Source organism: Ambystoma mexicanum, chromosome 11 (assembly GCF_040938575.1).
Source record: "Ambystoma mexicanum isolate Mex_15411 chromosome 11, UKY_AmexF1_1, whole genome shotgun sequence".
Lineage (NCBI taxonomy): Eukaryota > Metazoa > Chordata > Amphibia > Caudata > Ambystomatidae > Ambystoma > Ambystoma mexicanum.
This window is the reverse complement of record NC_090934.1, coordinates 1,089,457,582-1,089,475,297: the sequence shown is the minus strand read 5'-3', so window position 1 is coordinate 1,089,475,297 and position 17,716 is coordinate 1,089,457,582. Positions and strand designations below refer to the sequence as shown.

At 44.6% G+C, this 17,716-nt stretch overlaps 1 protein-coding gene across 2 annotated transcripts in view; it reads right to left on the bottom strand.

Moving 5' to 3' along the window:
* AQP9 (aquaporin 9) overlaps nt 1-17,716 on the bottom strand; it is a 386,487-nt gene that overhangs the window by 252,914 nt on the left and 115,857 nt on the right. For both annotated transcript variants that reach the window (XR_011279784.1, XM_069624351.1), the window contains exon 2: nt 9,233-9,359. Coding sequence is in view for 1 of the 2 variants with exons in the window: in XM_069624351.1 (XP_069480452.1) it covers nt 9,233-9,359 (127 nt within the window). In the remaining variant the exon portion in view is untranslated. The remainder of the gene's footprint in view (nt 1-9,232; nt 9,360-17,716) is intronic.

Genomic DNA, 17,716 nt, shown 5'->3' with positions numbered 1-17,716 from the left:
AGGTTAAGGGAGAACGCGCTGAGCCCTATGGGACTCCTCACAATGTTCCTTTTTGGCCAAAGCCTGTTTACCGTCAATCTCCCTCTTCAAATATATTTTCCCAAAGTGCCCAGTAACTAACAAGCAATTGGGAAGCAGACCAGCATCGATCAAAACACAGACCCAAGGTGTCATTGATCGAGAATACTAACCCAAGAACACATTTCCTGATTCTGGGCCTCATTACAAGTCAGGCGGAATGGGTTAACAGGCTCAGCTAATTGTGGCGGGCCCGTTAACACCATTCCGCCTGATTACGAGGTCACCTCGCGGGACCCGGTAAGGACGCATGGTAAAACCAGGCATCGTTACCGGGACGCGCAAGGAGAAGAGGGAGCTAACAACGGGGCGCTCGTAATCGGCCCGTTGTTAGCTCCCTCTCCCATTCCCATTGAGCGCTATGGGGGCTCAAATGGGAATGGGGAAGGTCCAGGTCCCCGGTGGGAGGAAATACCAGGCCCTCCATACTCAGAATGATCCGGTAATTCCCCATTCAGGGAACCTAGTAAAGGAGCCCGGTTTGGCGGCAGCCATGGCTACCGCCAAACTCGTAATGAGGCCCTCTATGTGATAGTGGGGTGCAGTGGCTGTCTGGGAGAAAGTGAAGAGCTACTGAAGGTGAGGCGGCTCTCCCCCCAGATTAGAGAGATGGGGGAGATGCAAGACTATGTGCACAAGCTCCATTATACATGAAAATTAAAAATATTTCTTTGAAAGTGCTTGCGGACAAACATGCCCGCAATCTATTTACATGAAATCAGACTCCTCACATTTGTAAAAGTTGAGGCAGAAGGAAATAGGAGACACTTTATTGGCGATCTTTAAGAACGAATTTTAGCCGGCCTAAAACCTGTCCTCTAATGCCTACACCCTTCAAACTAGAAACAAGGATAGAGTGGCTTATGGTGTTGACTGCTGAAGACAGGGCCAGCAACATCAGAATTTCGATTTCATCCCCAATCTTAATCTGTCTAACCTCATTCAGGTCAAAGGTCATTATTGATTTCTGATCTGTTGCCTGGAAGAAGGCGGACTGTACAGTGTTCAGCAGATGATGGAAGTTCTATTTAGCAGAGCAATTCTGGGAAGTTGAACATGTGCTTTGGAGAATTGTGCTGGAAAATGGTCTATGGGAGATCCAGAGGTCTGGAAAGATGCTAGAAGAGGTAGCATGTCATTTACGCAGAGAAGGTTAAAAGTGGTCAAGGGGGTGGCTTAGGTTTGCATCTCCTATGAGGCATCTATGTCCGCTAAAGCTTTACAGATGCCAATTATTTCATGATTGTTTTCCATTTTGTTCACTGTAGTGCCCAGCTAGTGCAGTGCAACGTTCCAGATTAGGGGCTACAGTCGTTGCGACAGCAAATTGATTTTTTAAAAGTAAAGTGCTAATTCGGTTAAACAATGCTTTCTGTTTATCTTTGAAGCCGTCAATCAGTGATGTACAGTAAGTCTTTTTGGCCGTGATAAACAGGCATTTATACGTGTTGACGTAATGGTGAAAGTGTTGTTTATCTTCTCACAATACAATCAAGAAATTGTCCCAGAAGGAAAAATGCATAGGTATGCACACATTTTAAACATTCGTTCTGTGAGGTGTTGTACATTAATGAATACATCAGAACAACTCAACTGGTGCCTAACAAATCGTCACCTGCAACATTCTCAAAAGTATGAGAAAACATGTATTTAATAGAACACAAGTCAAGATTGAATAATTCCTAAATCAAGATTTCATATTTCATAGAAAACATCTCAAACATTTGGATTCAAAGACAAATGAAAAAACTCATACGATCACAGCCATTATTTACAAAAACATTAAAGTTATATTAAGACAGAACACATAATGACAAAATAAACCAACAGATCCCTCATGGGTTCCCTGACTACAGTGCTGGCAGATAACTATTAAAGCTACTCTGGGGAGCCCATTAAACCAGGATCTACGTATATATCAATAGATGATCAAGAAGTACTCCTGCGGGGCATTGCAGACACATCCGCTGCTAACTCAGAAGGTCATACGTTTCGACGGGTTGAATATGCGACTCTGCCGTCTGCAGGAACAGACAGCAAATGCCCCTATGCACTCACCAATGAATCATGGTATATGGGCAGGGCCATGGTGGTTGAATGTTGCACCTATGTTCCCTGAAAAGTCACTTCAGCCACTACCTGTGGAGTGTGGCCTGTGGAGTCTCGCAGATAATGATTGATTCCTTGAAGCTAATGTGACAGACCTTCAAGAGTCTAGTCTGTCCTTTTAATTTGTAGGCTGGACACTCAACAGAGGCATTGCAGACACATACACTGCTAACTCAAAAGGCCATACGTTTCGATGGGTTGAATAAGCGACTCTGTCTTCTGCAGGAACAGACAGGAAAAGCCCCTATGCACTCACCAATTAATTATGGTATATGGGGAGGTACATGGTGGTTGAATGTTGCACCTATGTTCCCTGGAAAGTCACTTCAGTCACTATCTGTGGAGTGTGGGGTGTGGCCTGTGAAGTTTTGCAGAGAATGATTGATTCCTTGAAGCTAATGTGACAGACCTTCAAGAGTCGAGTCTGTCCTTTTAATTTGTAGGCTGGACACTCAACAGAGGTTACTTTACATGACTCATAAACCTGTTTGCTAGTCTCCCCCTCGCCCATGAATGGGGTACGAATCCAGTCGATATGTCCGCCAGCTGCTGCAGTCCACACGCCCACCGAAGGCCACCAGATGACGCCGCTGCAATCCCCCACCAGCACGATTACTGTGGTAAGGGGAGGGGACTAACAAACAAGTTATCTCCAATGAGTGTCCTGCCTGCAAATTGAAAGGACTGACTCATTAGATCAAATATTAAAATCTCCCAGCACCATGTGGGCGCAATAGACATTTACTAGTTCAGCAACATAGTTTGTGAAAACCTTTTGAACCTTTAGAAAGGTTGTAGCCTTACCTGGAGGGTGGTAAGTTATTAAGAAATAAATAGAAGGCGCAAATGCTGGCCATGCACTGGATCAGTATAATTACACTGAAAGGAATACATAGTTTGGGTGTAAAATATTTTTATAAAAATGTTATGGTGGATTAGAGCTAGTCAACTAATTTGTGCTTTCTTATACAGGTACGAATGTGGTAGTGATTTGGCATGATATCATAATATCTGCAAACTAAGATTTTGTAAGAGCAAATGGAAGTGGGCGGTTTCCAACAGATCATTAATCGCAAAACATTTTATCAGGCCAGTACGGATATTGAGCAATGATGCTATTAAAGGCAACTTGTATGATATGTTTTTGTACGGGTGTGAAGAAAAGATTGTTGATGATAATAAATTCGGTGAATTAGGCTTTTCGTCGCTTGCCATGAAAATTATTCCATTGTCTACTTATAGGTTATTTCTGGTTTCAAGAGAGATCTGGCCATTCGGTTTCCATAAATCAAGGAGGATCGCAGTTGTTGGAAGCATTTTACCTTGATCTTTCTGAGAGTTGCTGAATTTTTCATTCAGCTGCAGCACCCTTTCATGGATAGTCGCAAATAGGCATGCCTTTTGGCACACCCGCCAGCTCCACATGTCTGTTGCGTAGCCGGCACGCGGATTCCTAATTTATGTTTGCTTCCTGTTCATGAAAGCAGTTGAGCAGTTGAGCAGGAAGACAGACATCAGGGGCGAAGTGTATACAAAGAAAGCTTACCTTAATGAGATGGAGAGGCTGGCCTGTCCCTGTAACAAGTATATTGAAGTAAAGAGATTTACTCCACTGTGCCCCAGTGCATTGAACTCATTTTTAGGCAGAGCCAAACCCACCTGGAAGCTCAAGCCCTGCCCAACCCACAACCTAATCACTGGGAGCAAGTTGCCCTGAAAAGAAGGGATCACCTGGTCAAACAGCCTTATGTTCACAGTTAGGACACATCAGGATCTGATGGCCTGAAAATGTGTAAGAGGTGATGGAATATCTTAAGCACATAGAAAACACGCCCCTAAATGGCCACTTTTAGTTCTAAGCAACCTGAATTCAGTGGTTCACCATGGTCAATCAGGACTACATTCTGACTTTGTCATTTCTTTCCACTCAAAAACGTTTCATTGACCCACTGGCCTCATTAATTCCTATGGACATTGTAGGACATTATTGTTTTAATTTGGTATTAAGCCATGCCATCCAATAGTTTGAATTTCCTAAAGAATGTTTTCAAGCTAATCCTACGACTGTATAGTTACTTATTTTGTAAATGCAATGCTTTTTCCAATAACCGTTGAAAGTAACATTTACTATAGGTAAATCAGTAGGACAGTAGAACGAACTAAGGCTTGTGTTAAACCTTCAACTGGCATACCTCTACAAGCATGTATCTAGAATACATGTTTTTTCTACTGCCTTTATTTATTTGATAAATAATGCATATTGAACTGGGACCATGCTTTTTGGTTTCTATAATTTGCCTGTTAATGTGTCAGTGGGAGCGCCCTTCAGCTGCACTTAATTGTTCTGTTATTTACAAAGCCTTTCCCATATAAGCTCATGTGCCTTGTTGTCATTGTTGCTATTTATTCAGCTCTTCAGTTTTAGTTAACACAGTATTGTCTCATTTTTTTTCACCAGCTATTTTAGTTGGATTTTTTCCACTTTGATGTCGGTTATACTCTGCTTCGTGATCTCCCCTTTACCATTTTTACTGTTTATTTTCTCTAGTTTCTCTACTTGTTCAGGGTTCCTGGTTGGTCCTTTTTGTACAGCAAATGTTTCATCCTTGTTTACAGATGCTCTTATGACTCCTTTCAAATATCCCTTTCATTCTTGGTTCATCTTCATATTCTTTCTGTTATCCCCTTTGATCAGATTGTGAATGTCTCTTATATTTGTTTTCACACTCACCCTTGTGCTTATTTCCGTTGTTGTTTAAATGCTATTATGTTCCAATTGTCAATTTTCTCTTTGTGTTTCTTTATTGTCAATGTGCTAATGCTTTCATTATTAGAAAATGCAATCTACTTGGTTTTGTTTGTCATCCACCTCAACATTTTAAGTATATGCTTTTTCAGATAAAGAATCTCATAAAAATATAAAAATATAAATAAATAACACAAATAGATGATTCCAAAGACCAGTAGTTTTACACAGAGTTTTACACGGAGCTTTACACTTGGTCATATTTATATAGTTACCATTATGGTCATCTTTAGCCAGTAATTGGGCCTCATTATGACCCTGCCGGTCCCGAAACACGGGTGCCGGTAAGATTACTGGCACCGTTGTTTCCGGACCGGCATATTACCGGTCTGCCTGCCAGAGCCGCTGTGCCCAAGAGGTCTGACCTGCCGGGCACAGCAGCCACGGTAGGCAGACAGGTCACGGAGGCACCAGCTCCATTAGCAACGATGCCGGTGCTTCCGTGTCCCCATTCCCCTAGAGTCCTATTGGTCCTATTGGACTCTAGGGGAATGGGGACTTACAATTTACCGGCGCCTGACTTTCCGGGCCGCCGGGATTGTAATTTCCAGGTGGCACCGGGAAGTCAGGCGCTGGTAAATATTTACAGGTCCAGAGGCAACCCGCCGATAGCACCGGCATGGTTACCGTCAGACCTGTAATGAGCCCCAATGTCAGTACTCATCTGAACAAGTACTTGACGTGGTGCCATTTGCCACTCTGGGGCATCTGCTGATGGTATTGTTTGACATAGAGACGTTTTTCCTCTATTATTATTCTGTTCTCGGAGTCTGGAGCACCCTAAACATATTTGAAGGGTGGGGTAGAAGAGAACATGTCTCGTAAGCCAGAAGGGAGTTAAACTGGTTACCAGTGAAAGCTTGCATCTCATGCTCCAATCACACCAATTTGCTGAAAGTTATCAGCTGTGAGTCAGTGTGCTTTCTTTAGAGCTCCAGAGAAGCCGTGGAATACCCTCACACCAAATCTTTGAGGTTGCAGCTCTCTATCAGTATTTAAGCTTACTCTGAAGACCTTTCTATTTGCTTTCCATGTTTTGACTTCTGGACATATGGCTAACAGTAAGGATAAACCAGGGATGTATGTTTTTGTTTGTATGGTGTGAGCGCTCTGATGGCTCTGGGCTTGCTTGTTGTGGCGCTATATAAATAAATAAATAATCCCTTTCCAAGATGGCAGCTGGCACGGCAGAAGATGCAAGTTCAACATGACAGGATTCCAGTTTCCTCCTTTTCCCTTCAGAAAGGAAGAACAAGGAGTTGTGACGAAGAAGTGACAAGAATACAGCAGAGAAACAGCAGTGAAAGAGTGCTAGCTGAGGCAGAGGCGTTACAACCCTCCACGATGGCGAGAGAGGAAAACTCCCCCCCAAGCAGGAGTGGTATTGTGGAACACCCGAGGCCCCAAAATCACACGACTCATTCATTGTCATACCCAAAAAATACCTTAGACCACCAGGGAACAAGGCACATAGGGGGACCCAAAACAAAACCCCATTTTACCATTAGACCTCAATGTGACAAGACCTGGCCCACAGGCCCAAACACTGGTCCCAATATGCCACCATGATTTCCAGATGGCCGACTCAGAGAAAGTGGGGAAAGATTGTCCCCTTTTTACAACTTGTGACTGCCCATTCACACCCCAACAGGAAAGCTCAGGGTTAGACTGGCATGGGAGAGTCACGCAATCATGGGAAAGGGAGGAGATTTAAACATAGGACTGGAAGTAGGAAGTGCAAGTTAATCATCTGAGGTCAAAGGTGGAGTTGTACCAAGAGTCCAACAGGAGGAAGCAGGACATGGTGGCTTGTGGAGGAGATTCGTGGAGAGGAGTGAAAATGGTTCTAACATTTGGTGTCCGTGTCTGTGTGCAGAGTAAGTAGAATTAGTGTAGGGAGTGAATGTGTAGTGTATGTTACAGAGTGAAAGAAGGGTATCTTAGTAGCTTGGAGGGTGGAGTATTAGTGGAAGGAGCTAGGAGATCTTTGGAGGAGAATGTGTGGAGGAGGGAAAGTAGAGTAGTAGCGAGGGAAGGAGAGTAGTGGTGGGAGGAGTAGTGGTAGGATGGGGGACTATTGTGGAGGAGAGAGCAGTGGTATGAGAGTCGAGAGTAGTGGTAAAGAGGATGAGTATGGTAGTAGAGTAGGAGGACAGGTAACATCAATGTGTGGAAGCGAGAACTGGATAGTGAGACCGGAGGGATAGGAGAGCAAGGGGAGAGAAAAGTTGGCAAGAGTGAAGTCAGAGTGTAAAGACAGAGAGGGAGAGAAGGGAGAGGAAAGAGTGGATCTGATTGGTAACAATAAGTGACTGCAGGGCACTTCCCAATTCCCCATAGAGCACTAACATTTGGATACAATAGGGACAGTTCGAAAGTCTCTGAGGGAAAATAGATATCCAGCATCTCAGGACCTTCCAATTAGCCTAAGTCACACATCAGCCATTCGGGGCTTGTGTTTGGTAGCACTAACTGGGGTTACTCACGCGTGGGTTAGGGAGGAATCCCATGAAAGATGAGAGAGAGAGAGACAGAGAGAGAGAGAGAGACAGAGGGGAACAGCCCTAGCAACTACAAATCACAGTGAACACCCTTGAACCGACTTTGAGACTCAGGGGTTCCTCTAAGTGCGCCCACACTTTCCATGTTTCAAGAAGTGCTTCAAAGACTGTGTGAACATCATTTGTCGGCTATACTTGAAAAGTGGTGTTTTACGAGGCTTCAGTTGGCTATTTGTGTTATATGATGTCCCCTGATGGGGGTCTCCACGGACCCTAGAAAGTACTCTGCAGTCACGTCCTAGCTGGAGCATACATGCATGAGAGAAGTGTATTATTTTCCTGGGTTATCCAATTTCTACCAGAGGTTTGTCTCAAATTTCTCTCAACACACTGCCCTGATAAATAACAGCCTAGTAGGAAGGACGCCCTAATTTCGACAGAGGAAGTATGCAAATCCTTTCTTAAAGTGCACTTCGTGTGCTGCCCTGTACTTCAGTATCCCGACACCAAGAAGCGTTTTATAGTGGAGACTGATGTCTCTGACTGCACCCTGGGGGCATTGTCAAAACAATCGGCTGAAAAACAATACAGGTCCTACGGTGGCGTAACAGTCTAGCATATTGACACCTTACAAACTTCACTACAAAGTACTAGAAAAAGAACTTCTGGAGTGGCGTCATTTGCAGTTGGGTGCTACACATGCCATATAAATCAGAACTGACTATCAGAACCTGTGAGTGCTGCATCAGATAAAGTGTAGAAACAGCCGGCAAGCCAGATGTGCATACTTCATTTTACAGTAAGACTTCCGAATCACATCGCTGCATCGGGATCCATGCTAGCCAATTACTTAAAACAACCGTTTAGCAATGAATCGTGTCAACAAAGTTCTCCAGAGGATGTCAATCTTTCGAATAGAATTGTAGGGACCACGACTTCCTTTTTGTCAAAGATAGATCAGGCTACTTCGAGTTCTGCATTATTTTTGAGGTTAGATGAGACCAACCCCTTCTGCCTGCAAAAAGTCAAGTATTACCTACTCCTGCGGTATCAGCAACTTTGCCAACAAGTACTGCAGCCTTGACACAATAGCTTCATAGCTACCTCCCAGAGAAACTCAGCTACCTCCCAGAGAAACTCAGCATCTCCAGCGGACAGCGCACCACCCGAAGCAAGGACATGTGCAGACTTGAAATCCGCCGCTACAAAAAGGAGAGGTCCAGAAAACAAGCCTTCTCTATCTACGCTTCAAAACTATGCAACTTCCTCCCCATAAGCACCACACTCGCCCCCACGCTCATACAATTCAGAAAATAACTCAAGACCCACCTCTTCAAGGAATCTCTCCTCCTCAACACCTATGCCATCACATCTCCCCTCGTGCTACCTGACTCGCTAGATGCCGCATTCCCCTCTCCTCCCTGCTACCCGCTACAGCTGTACCCCTGCTCTGTGCCCCTCTGTATCCTACGTTATTAGCCCATTTTAATCTTCAATGCCTTATTTTAAAGTGATACCAATAAATCAGGACTGGGGAAGGGCAACTCTGTTGATGTGGAGCCAGTTAGCCAACGTTATTTTTGCACAATTCTTCCCTGACCCGCAGACAACTTGAATGTTACCATTGTGGAAATGTGAGTGACTATATTGGAGGAGGTGGTGTGACCCTGATGGACCGTCTTCGGTTACAGGAGGCACGTGTAGGTTAATTGTCAGTGAGATCAGTACAACTACTTACCAGAAACCCCACCTGCGACGTAGACGGCCATAGTGACTGCCATCGCAAACCCAGCATTTATGGTTACAGCATTGCCAGCAACTCCTCTGCTCAGGACAGCTTGGGCAACACTTCCACATCCAAGTACCTGCAGTACAGAAAATGTATTTGAACTCATTTAATGAAGCGTCCACTAAAAAGATAAGAGTAGGTATAAAGTGCACATGAAGATGGAAATGGAAATCCCAATTTTCTGTTTCAGGTCTGTATGCTGTTTTATTTTTCTGGTGGGTTAAGCGCTAGCTGTGGCATTTGCATTTACTCACGATACAGGAGGGTAGCACTAAGGGGTATCGATGATATGATATGGCATTTATAACGTGCCTATACACAAGTGTTTCAAGGCACGATGAGACAAGGGAGGTGGAACTGAGGGAAGACAGAGACAACAATCTTACTAGGCCAGGTGACATTAAGATTGTGCAAGTGCAAGAGAGGGGGGAAGGGGAGAAGTGCCGGGGGATAGTGGGAGGGGGCAGTGCAGTGCATAGGATAAACAGTAGAATAAATAAAGACAATAAATAAAAAGTTCAGCCAGCTGGTGTCAAGTGCAAGGGTAAGTGCAGACATCAGGTGTCAAGTGCTGGTAGGGGGCTGTAGGGATACAGAAACAGTCCCTGAGTTCAAGGGTTACCAGGGTGGCAGTGCAGGTGTGCAACTGGCGGGGAGGGGACATGGGCCCGAGAACCAGTGCAGTTTCAATTTCAGCCAGGAGATCAGCAGGGGAGAGGAGGAGAGAAAGCAGAAGCAAAGAGGAAGGTCTTGAGGTGCTTCCGGAACCAGAGATGGTTCTCCTCAAGTTTCAGAGAGGCAGGGAGGCTGTTCCAGAGGGAGGCCCCAGCAGAAGAAAGAGCTCTACCACCAACTTGTTGCTTGGAGAAGCGACTGACCCTGAGGAAGTTGGAGGGCAGATGAGCAAAGGGCTCGAGAAGGAAGATATTTAGGAAGACAGAGTTGAAGGTATTGAGGCCCCAGGCCCCAGAAGGCCTTGTGAACAATGCAGAGGTTTTTTTAACTTAATCCTTGCCACCAATGGGAGCCAGTGCGGAGATTTCAGTGCTGGAGGGATATTATCCCTGGCCTTGAGTCCAAGGACAAGTCTTGCAGTCCTGTTTTGGATGAGTTGCAGAGGGCGGAGCGTAGAGGGAGGTAGATTAAGAAAGAGGCTGTTGCAGTAGTCCAGCCTAGAGAGAACCATAGCTCTGGAGACAGTGAGCTTCTGGGGGAAGGAGAGGAAAGAAAGAATATCTCTGAGGAGGTGCAGCTGGTAGTGTGACTTCTTAGAGACGTCAGAGATGTGAGGAGAGAAGGAGAGTGTAGAGTCGAAGATGACCCAGAGGTTTTTAGCCTCACAGGTGGGAGCAGGAACAGGGCCAAGAGAGGCTGGCCAGAGAGTGACAGGAAAGGAGGGAGCGGGTGTGCCGATGAGGAGAATCTCGGTCTTACTGGCATAAAGGCAGAGATCATTGGCAGCACACCACTCCTAGATAGCAGACAGTCAGAGATGAGAGAAGGTGAAGGGAGCCTAAAATGAGCTGAGTGTCATCCGCATAGCACTGAAAGTTGGGGGAAAGAGCGGTAATGTGGTGGCCAAGAAGTGCCAGGTATTGGTTGAAAAGCCTGGGAGAGAGGTTAGACCCCTGGGGAACAACACAGGTAGAGATAGAGATAGAGGAGAGGAAGGACCCAAGTTGGACCTGGGAGGGTCGATCGGAGAGGAAAGAAGTCAGCCAATGTCAGGGCCTGTTCGGTGATACCCAGGTTGGGGAGGCAGCGATTGGTATGGGGCTTTAGTGGGTTACCCCCCTGTAAAGCAGCTGGCATTTATACCACTGGCAAAATGAAAATGGCAGAATAACATCAAAGCAAATTTGAATTTACCCTACCTGGTAAAACACATTTCTATTCGGTTGGAATTGATGGTGAAACAGATATGCTGAACTGTATAAACAGTGTAGTTTAACCAATTATGTAATAAGGATGAATTAAAGAGGCAGTCTTAAATATACTCCTCCTGACCAACAGCAGAATTTGCAGCCGTAAACTGAAGTATCTGTTAGCGCCATATGTTTCAGGTGGATGTTGGGTGAGAAAGACTGCACTCTTTCTAGGTCAGTCATACACGTCATCCTGCAAGTGTCTTCAACTCGAGCCCATGGGCCTCATTATGAATTTGACGTTTGCCTCCGAACTCGTAACAGAGTTTCTGCCGCCTGATATCCCAGTGCCACAGGCGGCGGGGGGAAAAGTGTAAGTCCCCATTCCCATGGAGTCCAATAGGACTACATGGGACTGGGGACATGGCAGCACCAGTACTGTTGCTTCTGTGACAACTCCACCTACCGGGGTAATACCAATGGCCCTGGAAGGCAGGATTGGAGTGTGGCGATCCTGAAAGGGCTTTGGTACGGTGCGACCAGCACACTTATTTCCAGACTGTCACACTTGGAATGAGTCCCATCCCTGAAGGCTTCCTTGCGGTCATACATGCAGCCCAGTATCTGTATATATGCCCTGACCCAACATAGGGCGTTCAAACTTCATAGACATTGACAGTGGACTTCATCAAAAAGAGCCATCACAGGGTTCTCATTATATTTGCTTTTCTCAGATTCCAGGGCTGAGCAAGTAGCCATCTTATTGCAAACAATGTAGAGTCAGGGCAGAAGGAGCAGGAAATGAGGGCAGAGACCGAATCGCTGCTAATGTCCTTGCATCCAGCATAGAGGGGCTTGGCAGTGCTACGGAGGAATTGGACTCAATAAGTAAGTGGCTCTTAGTGCAGAATGAAACTCTGCCATTGATGAGTAGAATGGTAGGCGGATGGCTATGAAGAGCAGTCATGAATCGCAAGGGGTGCAGAGGAGTGGGTTTTAGATGGTATGATGGACAACATAGAATAGGATAGGTGGAGGATAGGGAAGGGGCTTCAACTTGATAGTTGACTCAGCTGAAATGGGAATCGATGTGGGAGCAATGATAGGCCCATCCTGACCAATGGGAAGACTGCCCAAAGGTGGCAGGGTTGTGATGGCCATTTGGGCAAAGAGTGGCACTCAGCCAAGATGCAAACACTGGTAGACAACACTGGTAACTGTCACACGTGGACCTGCGCCTGCTTCGCAGCATGTGCACACACCCGGGGGCTTACAGCCGTCCCGTGGTTCCAAACGGTGCATAAGCACGTCTATTTTGAAGCAACGGAAGTTGCCTTAAAAACTGTCAACAAAGGCATACCTCCCGTGTCACGTGAGACGCCAAAGTCCTTTGCGGACGCACGTTCCCGTGCAAGCTCTGCCCCTGTCTACAGCATGAAACCCCTTTTTTCCCTCACATCGGTGCTTCTATTTAGCGTTACGGTAACCTGTTTCCTGTGTGTACTGTCTATGCTATTCAGACAAACTACCTTTCGTCTTCTATCCGGAAGCTCATCTCATTTCTACTCCTCGCTTAAATCTGACTACGGACTGTGCCTTGACCCTGCTTTGCCTGCTGATTCTGTTACGGCGTTGCTCTCTTTGGAACTCTGACTACTGACCATACCTTGACCCTGCTTTGCCTGCCGATTCTGTGTCGGCGTTGCTCTCTTTGGAACTCTGACTATGGACCGTGCTTTGCCCCTGCTTTGCCTGCCGATTCTGTGACGCCGTTGGTCACCTTGGAACTCGATCCTGTTTTCTCTGCCGCTTTCCCTACAAATGCTATTTCCTGGCGATACGCGGAAGGCTTGTCCGCTCTGAGGCGTCTTCTGGGTTGGTGTCAGCATTTTCTTGCAACTACGGATCTCATACTATTCTGCCTGACTCCTGCAGTACAGTAAGAGTTCTGTTTTCTTTGGGGTTTCCAATGCTCCACCTAAACCTGCCTGTTCCCAACCATACTCAACCCTACTCCATTCATTATCTACCTTTGCTACTGGATCATCAGTCCTCCTTTTTAACAGTACCTTTTTACCTACCACAACAATACCATCAAGCCTTTTGAATGTGCACTTCCGAACGCCCTGCTGCCAGTGCACCAACCCGTTCCCAGTGCGTCCCTCGTGCCGCTCCGGGTAGTTTTCCCATACTAACTTACCTTTTTGTTATTTTCTCCTGTCGTTGTTTTGTGGTACTTTATTGGATTCAGCCTCACCTGGTGGTAAAATCATTTGAGCATTGACCAGTAGGCAAATTGGTTTAGGGTCCTGAAGCCTATAAGTAGTAATAGCTTGTTTTGGTTCCTACGTTTAGTTCAGAATCTCTGTCCTGAGAAAGACAACATACAGGTACCACATAATCCAAGTTGTTAGAGAATTGCTTAGTGGTTCTTCTTTCCGGTGTCACTAACTCGTGTCCTTTCTTTACATCATTGGTACAAGCGGTGCATGTGTTCCCCGCTCTTTTGTCGGATCAACTCCTCTGTCTGTCTTTTCTGAACAGCAGAGGGGTGTATCGTAAAAAAGAGTTCCCTCAAATTGAGGAGGCCTGAATTCTTGGAGGACGTATTGAATCAGAATCGCTGTCAAGCCCCTATTTTCTGCTCCTTGGTTCATCACGCCTATCTTGGGACGACAGCGCCCCTGGCAGTGAAGATGCGGTGAGTAACAGGAGGAATAAACATTGGCCTATCGGTTAAAGTTAGTTTTTGTAGAGAAAGAGGTTGCATTACATGAGCATTGCAGGACCTGACGTGCTTATTTATTGGCTGCTACAGCGTAAAACACATGGACAGGGGAGTGCGTCATTATCAGCAAGGCTTTAATGAAAGGTAGATAGATCTTTCAAAATGGATAGAGCCCTCATTCTTCTTTTCAACACATCATAGATGAAGCAGAAATAGGACAGCCTGGGGGCAACTGTGACTAAAAGCAAACAAAGTTGTGTAATACAAAGCAATGATCAAACATATACTGAGGAATGTTCATAATACTTATAACGAAAGAGAACTGGTATTTTATGCTCATTTAGGTATTTTATCTTTAGTGTACTGTTTTGGTTCATACAGCAGAAAAACCTGTACCTTATGTTCTCAGTTGCTTAAGACAAGAAAGATGTAAACCGTATACCTTTAATCATTGAAAAAGAAGAAATGTGTGCCATAAGACAGAACAACGTGTAACTTGTGTTTTAAATGGTTTGAAACATGAAAGATGTGTACTATGTTTTTGGTAGATACAAAAAAGAAAAATGTGTGTCAACACGTAATACGAGTTTCACGCTAATGCACTTTTTTAAGGCAAAGCATACAATTTGTTATGTTTGATTCCAGTTCAAAGTTAACTCTAAGTTGTACATTTTAGACTTATGTAATATGTAGGAGAAAAGAAAAAAAAACAATATATGATAGTGTTGAGATTATATCATAAGTGTACAGAAAAACATTCTTGAACTATATGTCTTAAATGTATATCACATTCCTTTGCGGGTAGTTGCATATGTGTGGGTAGCTGCATGTGTGTGGATAATGCTGTGTAGATCAGCAGCCAGTGTGACAAGGCCAAACATTTGGCCTTTTTAAAGGGGGATGGGAATCCCTCCCAGGCTGGGAGGCCTACCAGGGAGAGCCCAGAGTTTGTCCTACCCCTGGGGTGGACAGAGGTAGCAGAGAGGGTCCCAATTCCTGCCCTCTCGCTTGTGCACCAACTTGTATCTGTTCAGAACCATGACTCAAGGATGCATTCTTTCCAGTTTTCTTTTACCATTGCAGATGCAGTACTGAAGAAAGAAGAGAAGAGAAGTGGTGGGACCCCAGAAAAATCAAAACTGCACAAACAAATCTCCATGGAGGGGGATTAGTGTGGAGGAGGTAGCAGTGTGTAGAAGGATGTATTATGGAGAAAGGAGTGATAGTGTGGAGGAAAACAGAAGAAAACATAGTTTGAAAAGGGTAAGAGGGCAAACGAGAAAAAACCCAAAGAAAGTGACGACCTTTGGGCTACAATAATAAAATACATAACCTTGGGAGGTCGACCTAGCAGGGTCATTTGGTTACCAAGGGGCAATCCATCCTGTTGACAATCGTTCACTGGCCTGATGTCTCATTTGATCAACTGTATTTATTGAGATAATATTGCGTAGTATCACGTTGGGGCTCAAGTTCAATCGAGGCCTAACGTTACTGGAAAGCATACAAGCCTTGCATAAGACTTTTGTCCCTTCCATTAACGTTAACACCTCTTTCAATTTATTTGTATGGCTGAGAGATGGGACGGAAGTTCACATCTCGAGTTTCCACCACCTCTTTCCTCTCTGCCATACAAATGCTCCAGCATTTGTGCCAGCATGGATGTTCATCTGGCGCAAATTCTCGAGATCCCTATGGGGTCCGCCTGCTTGGGATAGGGATCCATTGTACACGCTCCCTGCCATGCGAGCACAAATAAAATTAAACCCTGCCCGATTAGCTTGCATGTCGGGAAGGGTTTAATTGTATCTGTGAACACTGACTGACCATGGTAAGTAAAGTTTGCAATTGAAATCAAACACTGGCCGACATGCTCGCTTCTCAGGCAGGGTTTAATTTGAAGTGTTAGTGCCACTTGCGGTGCCCACAATAAAAAGTCAATGCTGCCTGTCACGCGAGTGTGGCAGGCAGCATTTACTCACTGTGCATGGTGGAGTGCAAACGTGCTGGGCTAAAGGTGGCATACACATGTGTAGGCTGCCTTTTGCCCTGCACTTTTGCACTCGCCTTGCAAATCATGAAACTTTGGCAGCGGGGAGTCATTTACTTTGGGGAGACATTTACTTTGCAGTGCAAACGTAATGGATGCCCGCCGTCAAATTACTATTTTTTTTATAAAATTAGCTCAATTGTATACTCTGCGCTCTTGCACTCATGTAGATGTGGTTATGAATTATTGGAACATTCCATAAATACGAACATATATTTTGATATTAACTTTTGTAATATGCCCTACAAAGTGTGCCGGTTATTCCTCTGAGACTTGCCTTTATGTGTGCATTTTATGAATTGTCGTATATCGTGCATTCAGGTTAAAATATATCTGTTTTCAATGTAAACCTTTCTTTTCATTGTTCAATGTACTTACTTGTTTTTAAAAGCTGTGGAATATATCCCTGAATATAATTGACATAAAACATACAGGATGTTACTGTTTGGCATAGTGTTGAAGCTATGTATCACTCATGTTCTATGTGGATGGCCACTATTCCTATCCCAACTGTGCTCTTAATAGGTCAAAGTGACTCATGGTTACTACTTTGAGACTAAGCCCCAGTTATTTATTTTTATAACTAGGCCTCCCTGTTTTATAGTGAGTGTTTTCAAGACTATTTCATTTGTATTTTCAGATTGTACTCTTTAGTCACATCATGTGAACTTGTACTAATGAACTTCTCTCTCCTGTAAACAATGTTGTGACTAACATGCTCTGATATTCAACATTTTATTTGTTTAAGGAAAGCCACTGATGACAAATGTATGTTCAGGATTGTTGAGATAAGTAGTATTTGAATATCTAAAGAGGCAAGAGATCATGACAAGGGCGGCATTTGCTCTATATAAAACCCCAAAATAGAAAATTGTAGAATCAGGGTGGAGCAGACATACCTGAATTGCCAGAATGCAACTGCTGTGATGCATAAACTCCCTTGCACCTTTCTCAGTGATACGCCCATTGAAAAAGAATCATCTGGGGCGGGGTGTGCAGTGGGTGCTGCTGTCATTGCTGATTGTGTTGTTCAGTTTGGATCAAGCAGGAGGTGCAGACACTACACTGTAGGGTCCGTTTTCACTGACATTCAACTATGTGTCAAACATTATTTTATTGTTTAAATGAGTGAGCTTATAGTATGCATAATAACTTCCAACTCACAGAGCAAAGAAATCCATCCTCGATCAAATAGTAATTCTTTTCCCATTAGCTGGTAAGAAATCCATCGAAGTGAGTAACCATCCACTGAGAACGAACCGAAGTTAAAATAGCTTAACCCATGGGCTGTGGCCCACTCCTAAGTGTCTACAATCACGTTTTGGCTCCATGTGCGTAGGGGAGGAAGGGTAGATCCGGGGCAAACACAGGTTCGAATCCCGATCCCACGCTTAGAAACCACTCGCTTGTATTAAGTGTGTTGTATATGAACAATAAAATAAATAAAAAATACCAGAGGAGAATATTAATTTTCATATCAGTCAGATCCCACTCATAAATGCAGTTGAGTCGAAAATGCCAGGTACATCTCCTCTGAGCAAGAGTACATGCCTCAAACTCGGGCAGTGAATCTGTCTACTTGGATGTCATGAACAGGATGCAGTAAGTCAAGTACATAAAGATGTAAGTTCAGCAGAGGTAAAGACCTGGACACATTCTGGACCTGTTACGGACTGAACCGCCTCTTGTCAGATGAACATTGCTAAATCTTTGCGCTTTTCTGATCAATCATTGTATTATGTACTTTTAATTTGGTAGCACCTTTATCCAAAGTGCTGTACAGAAGCAGT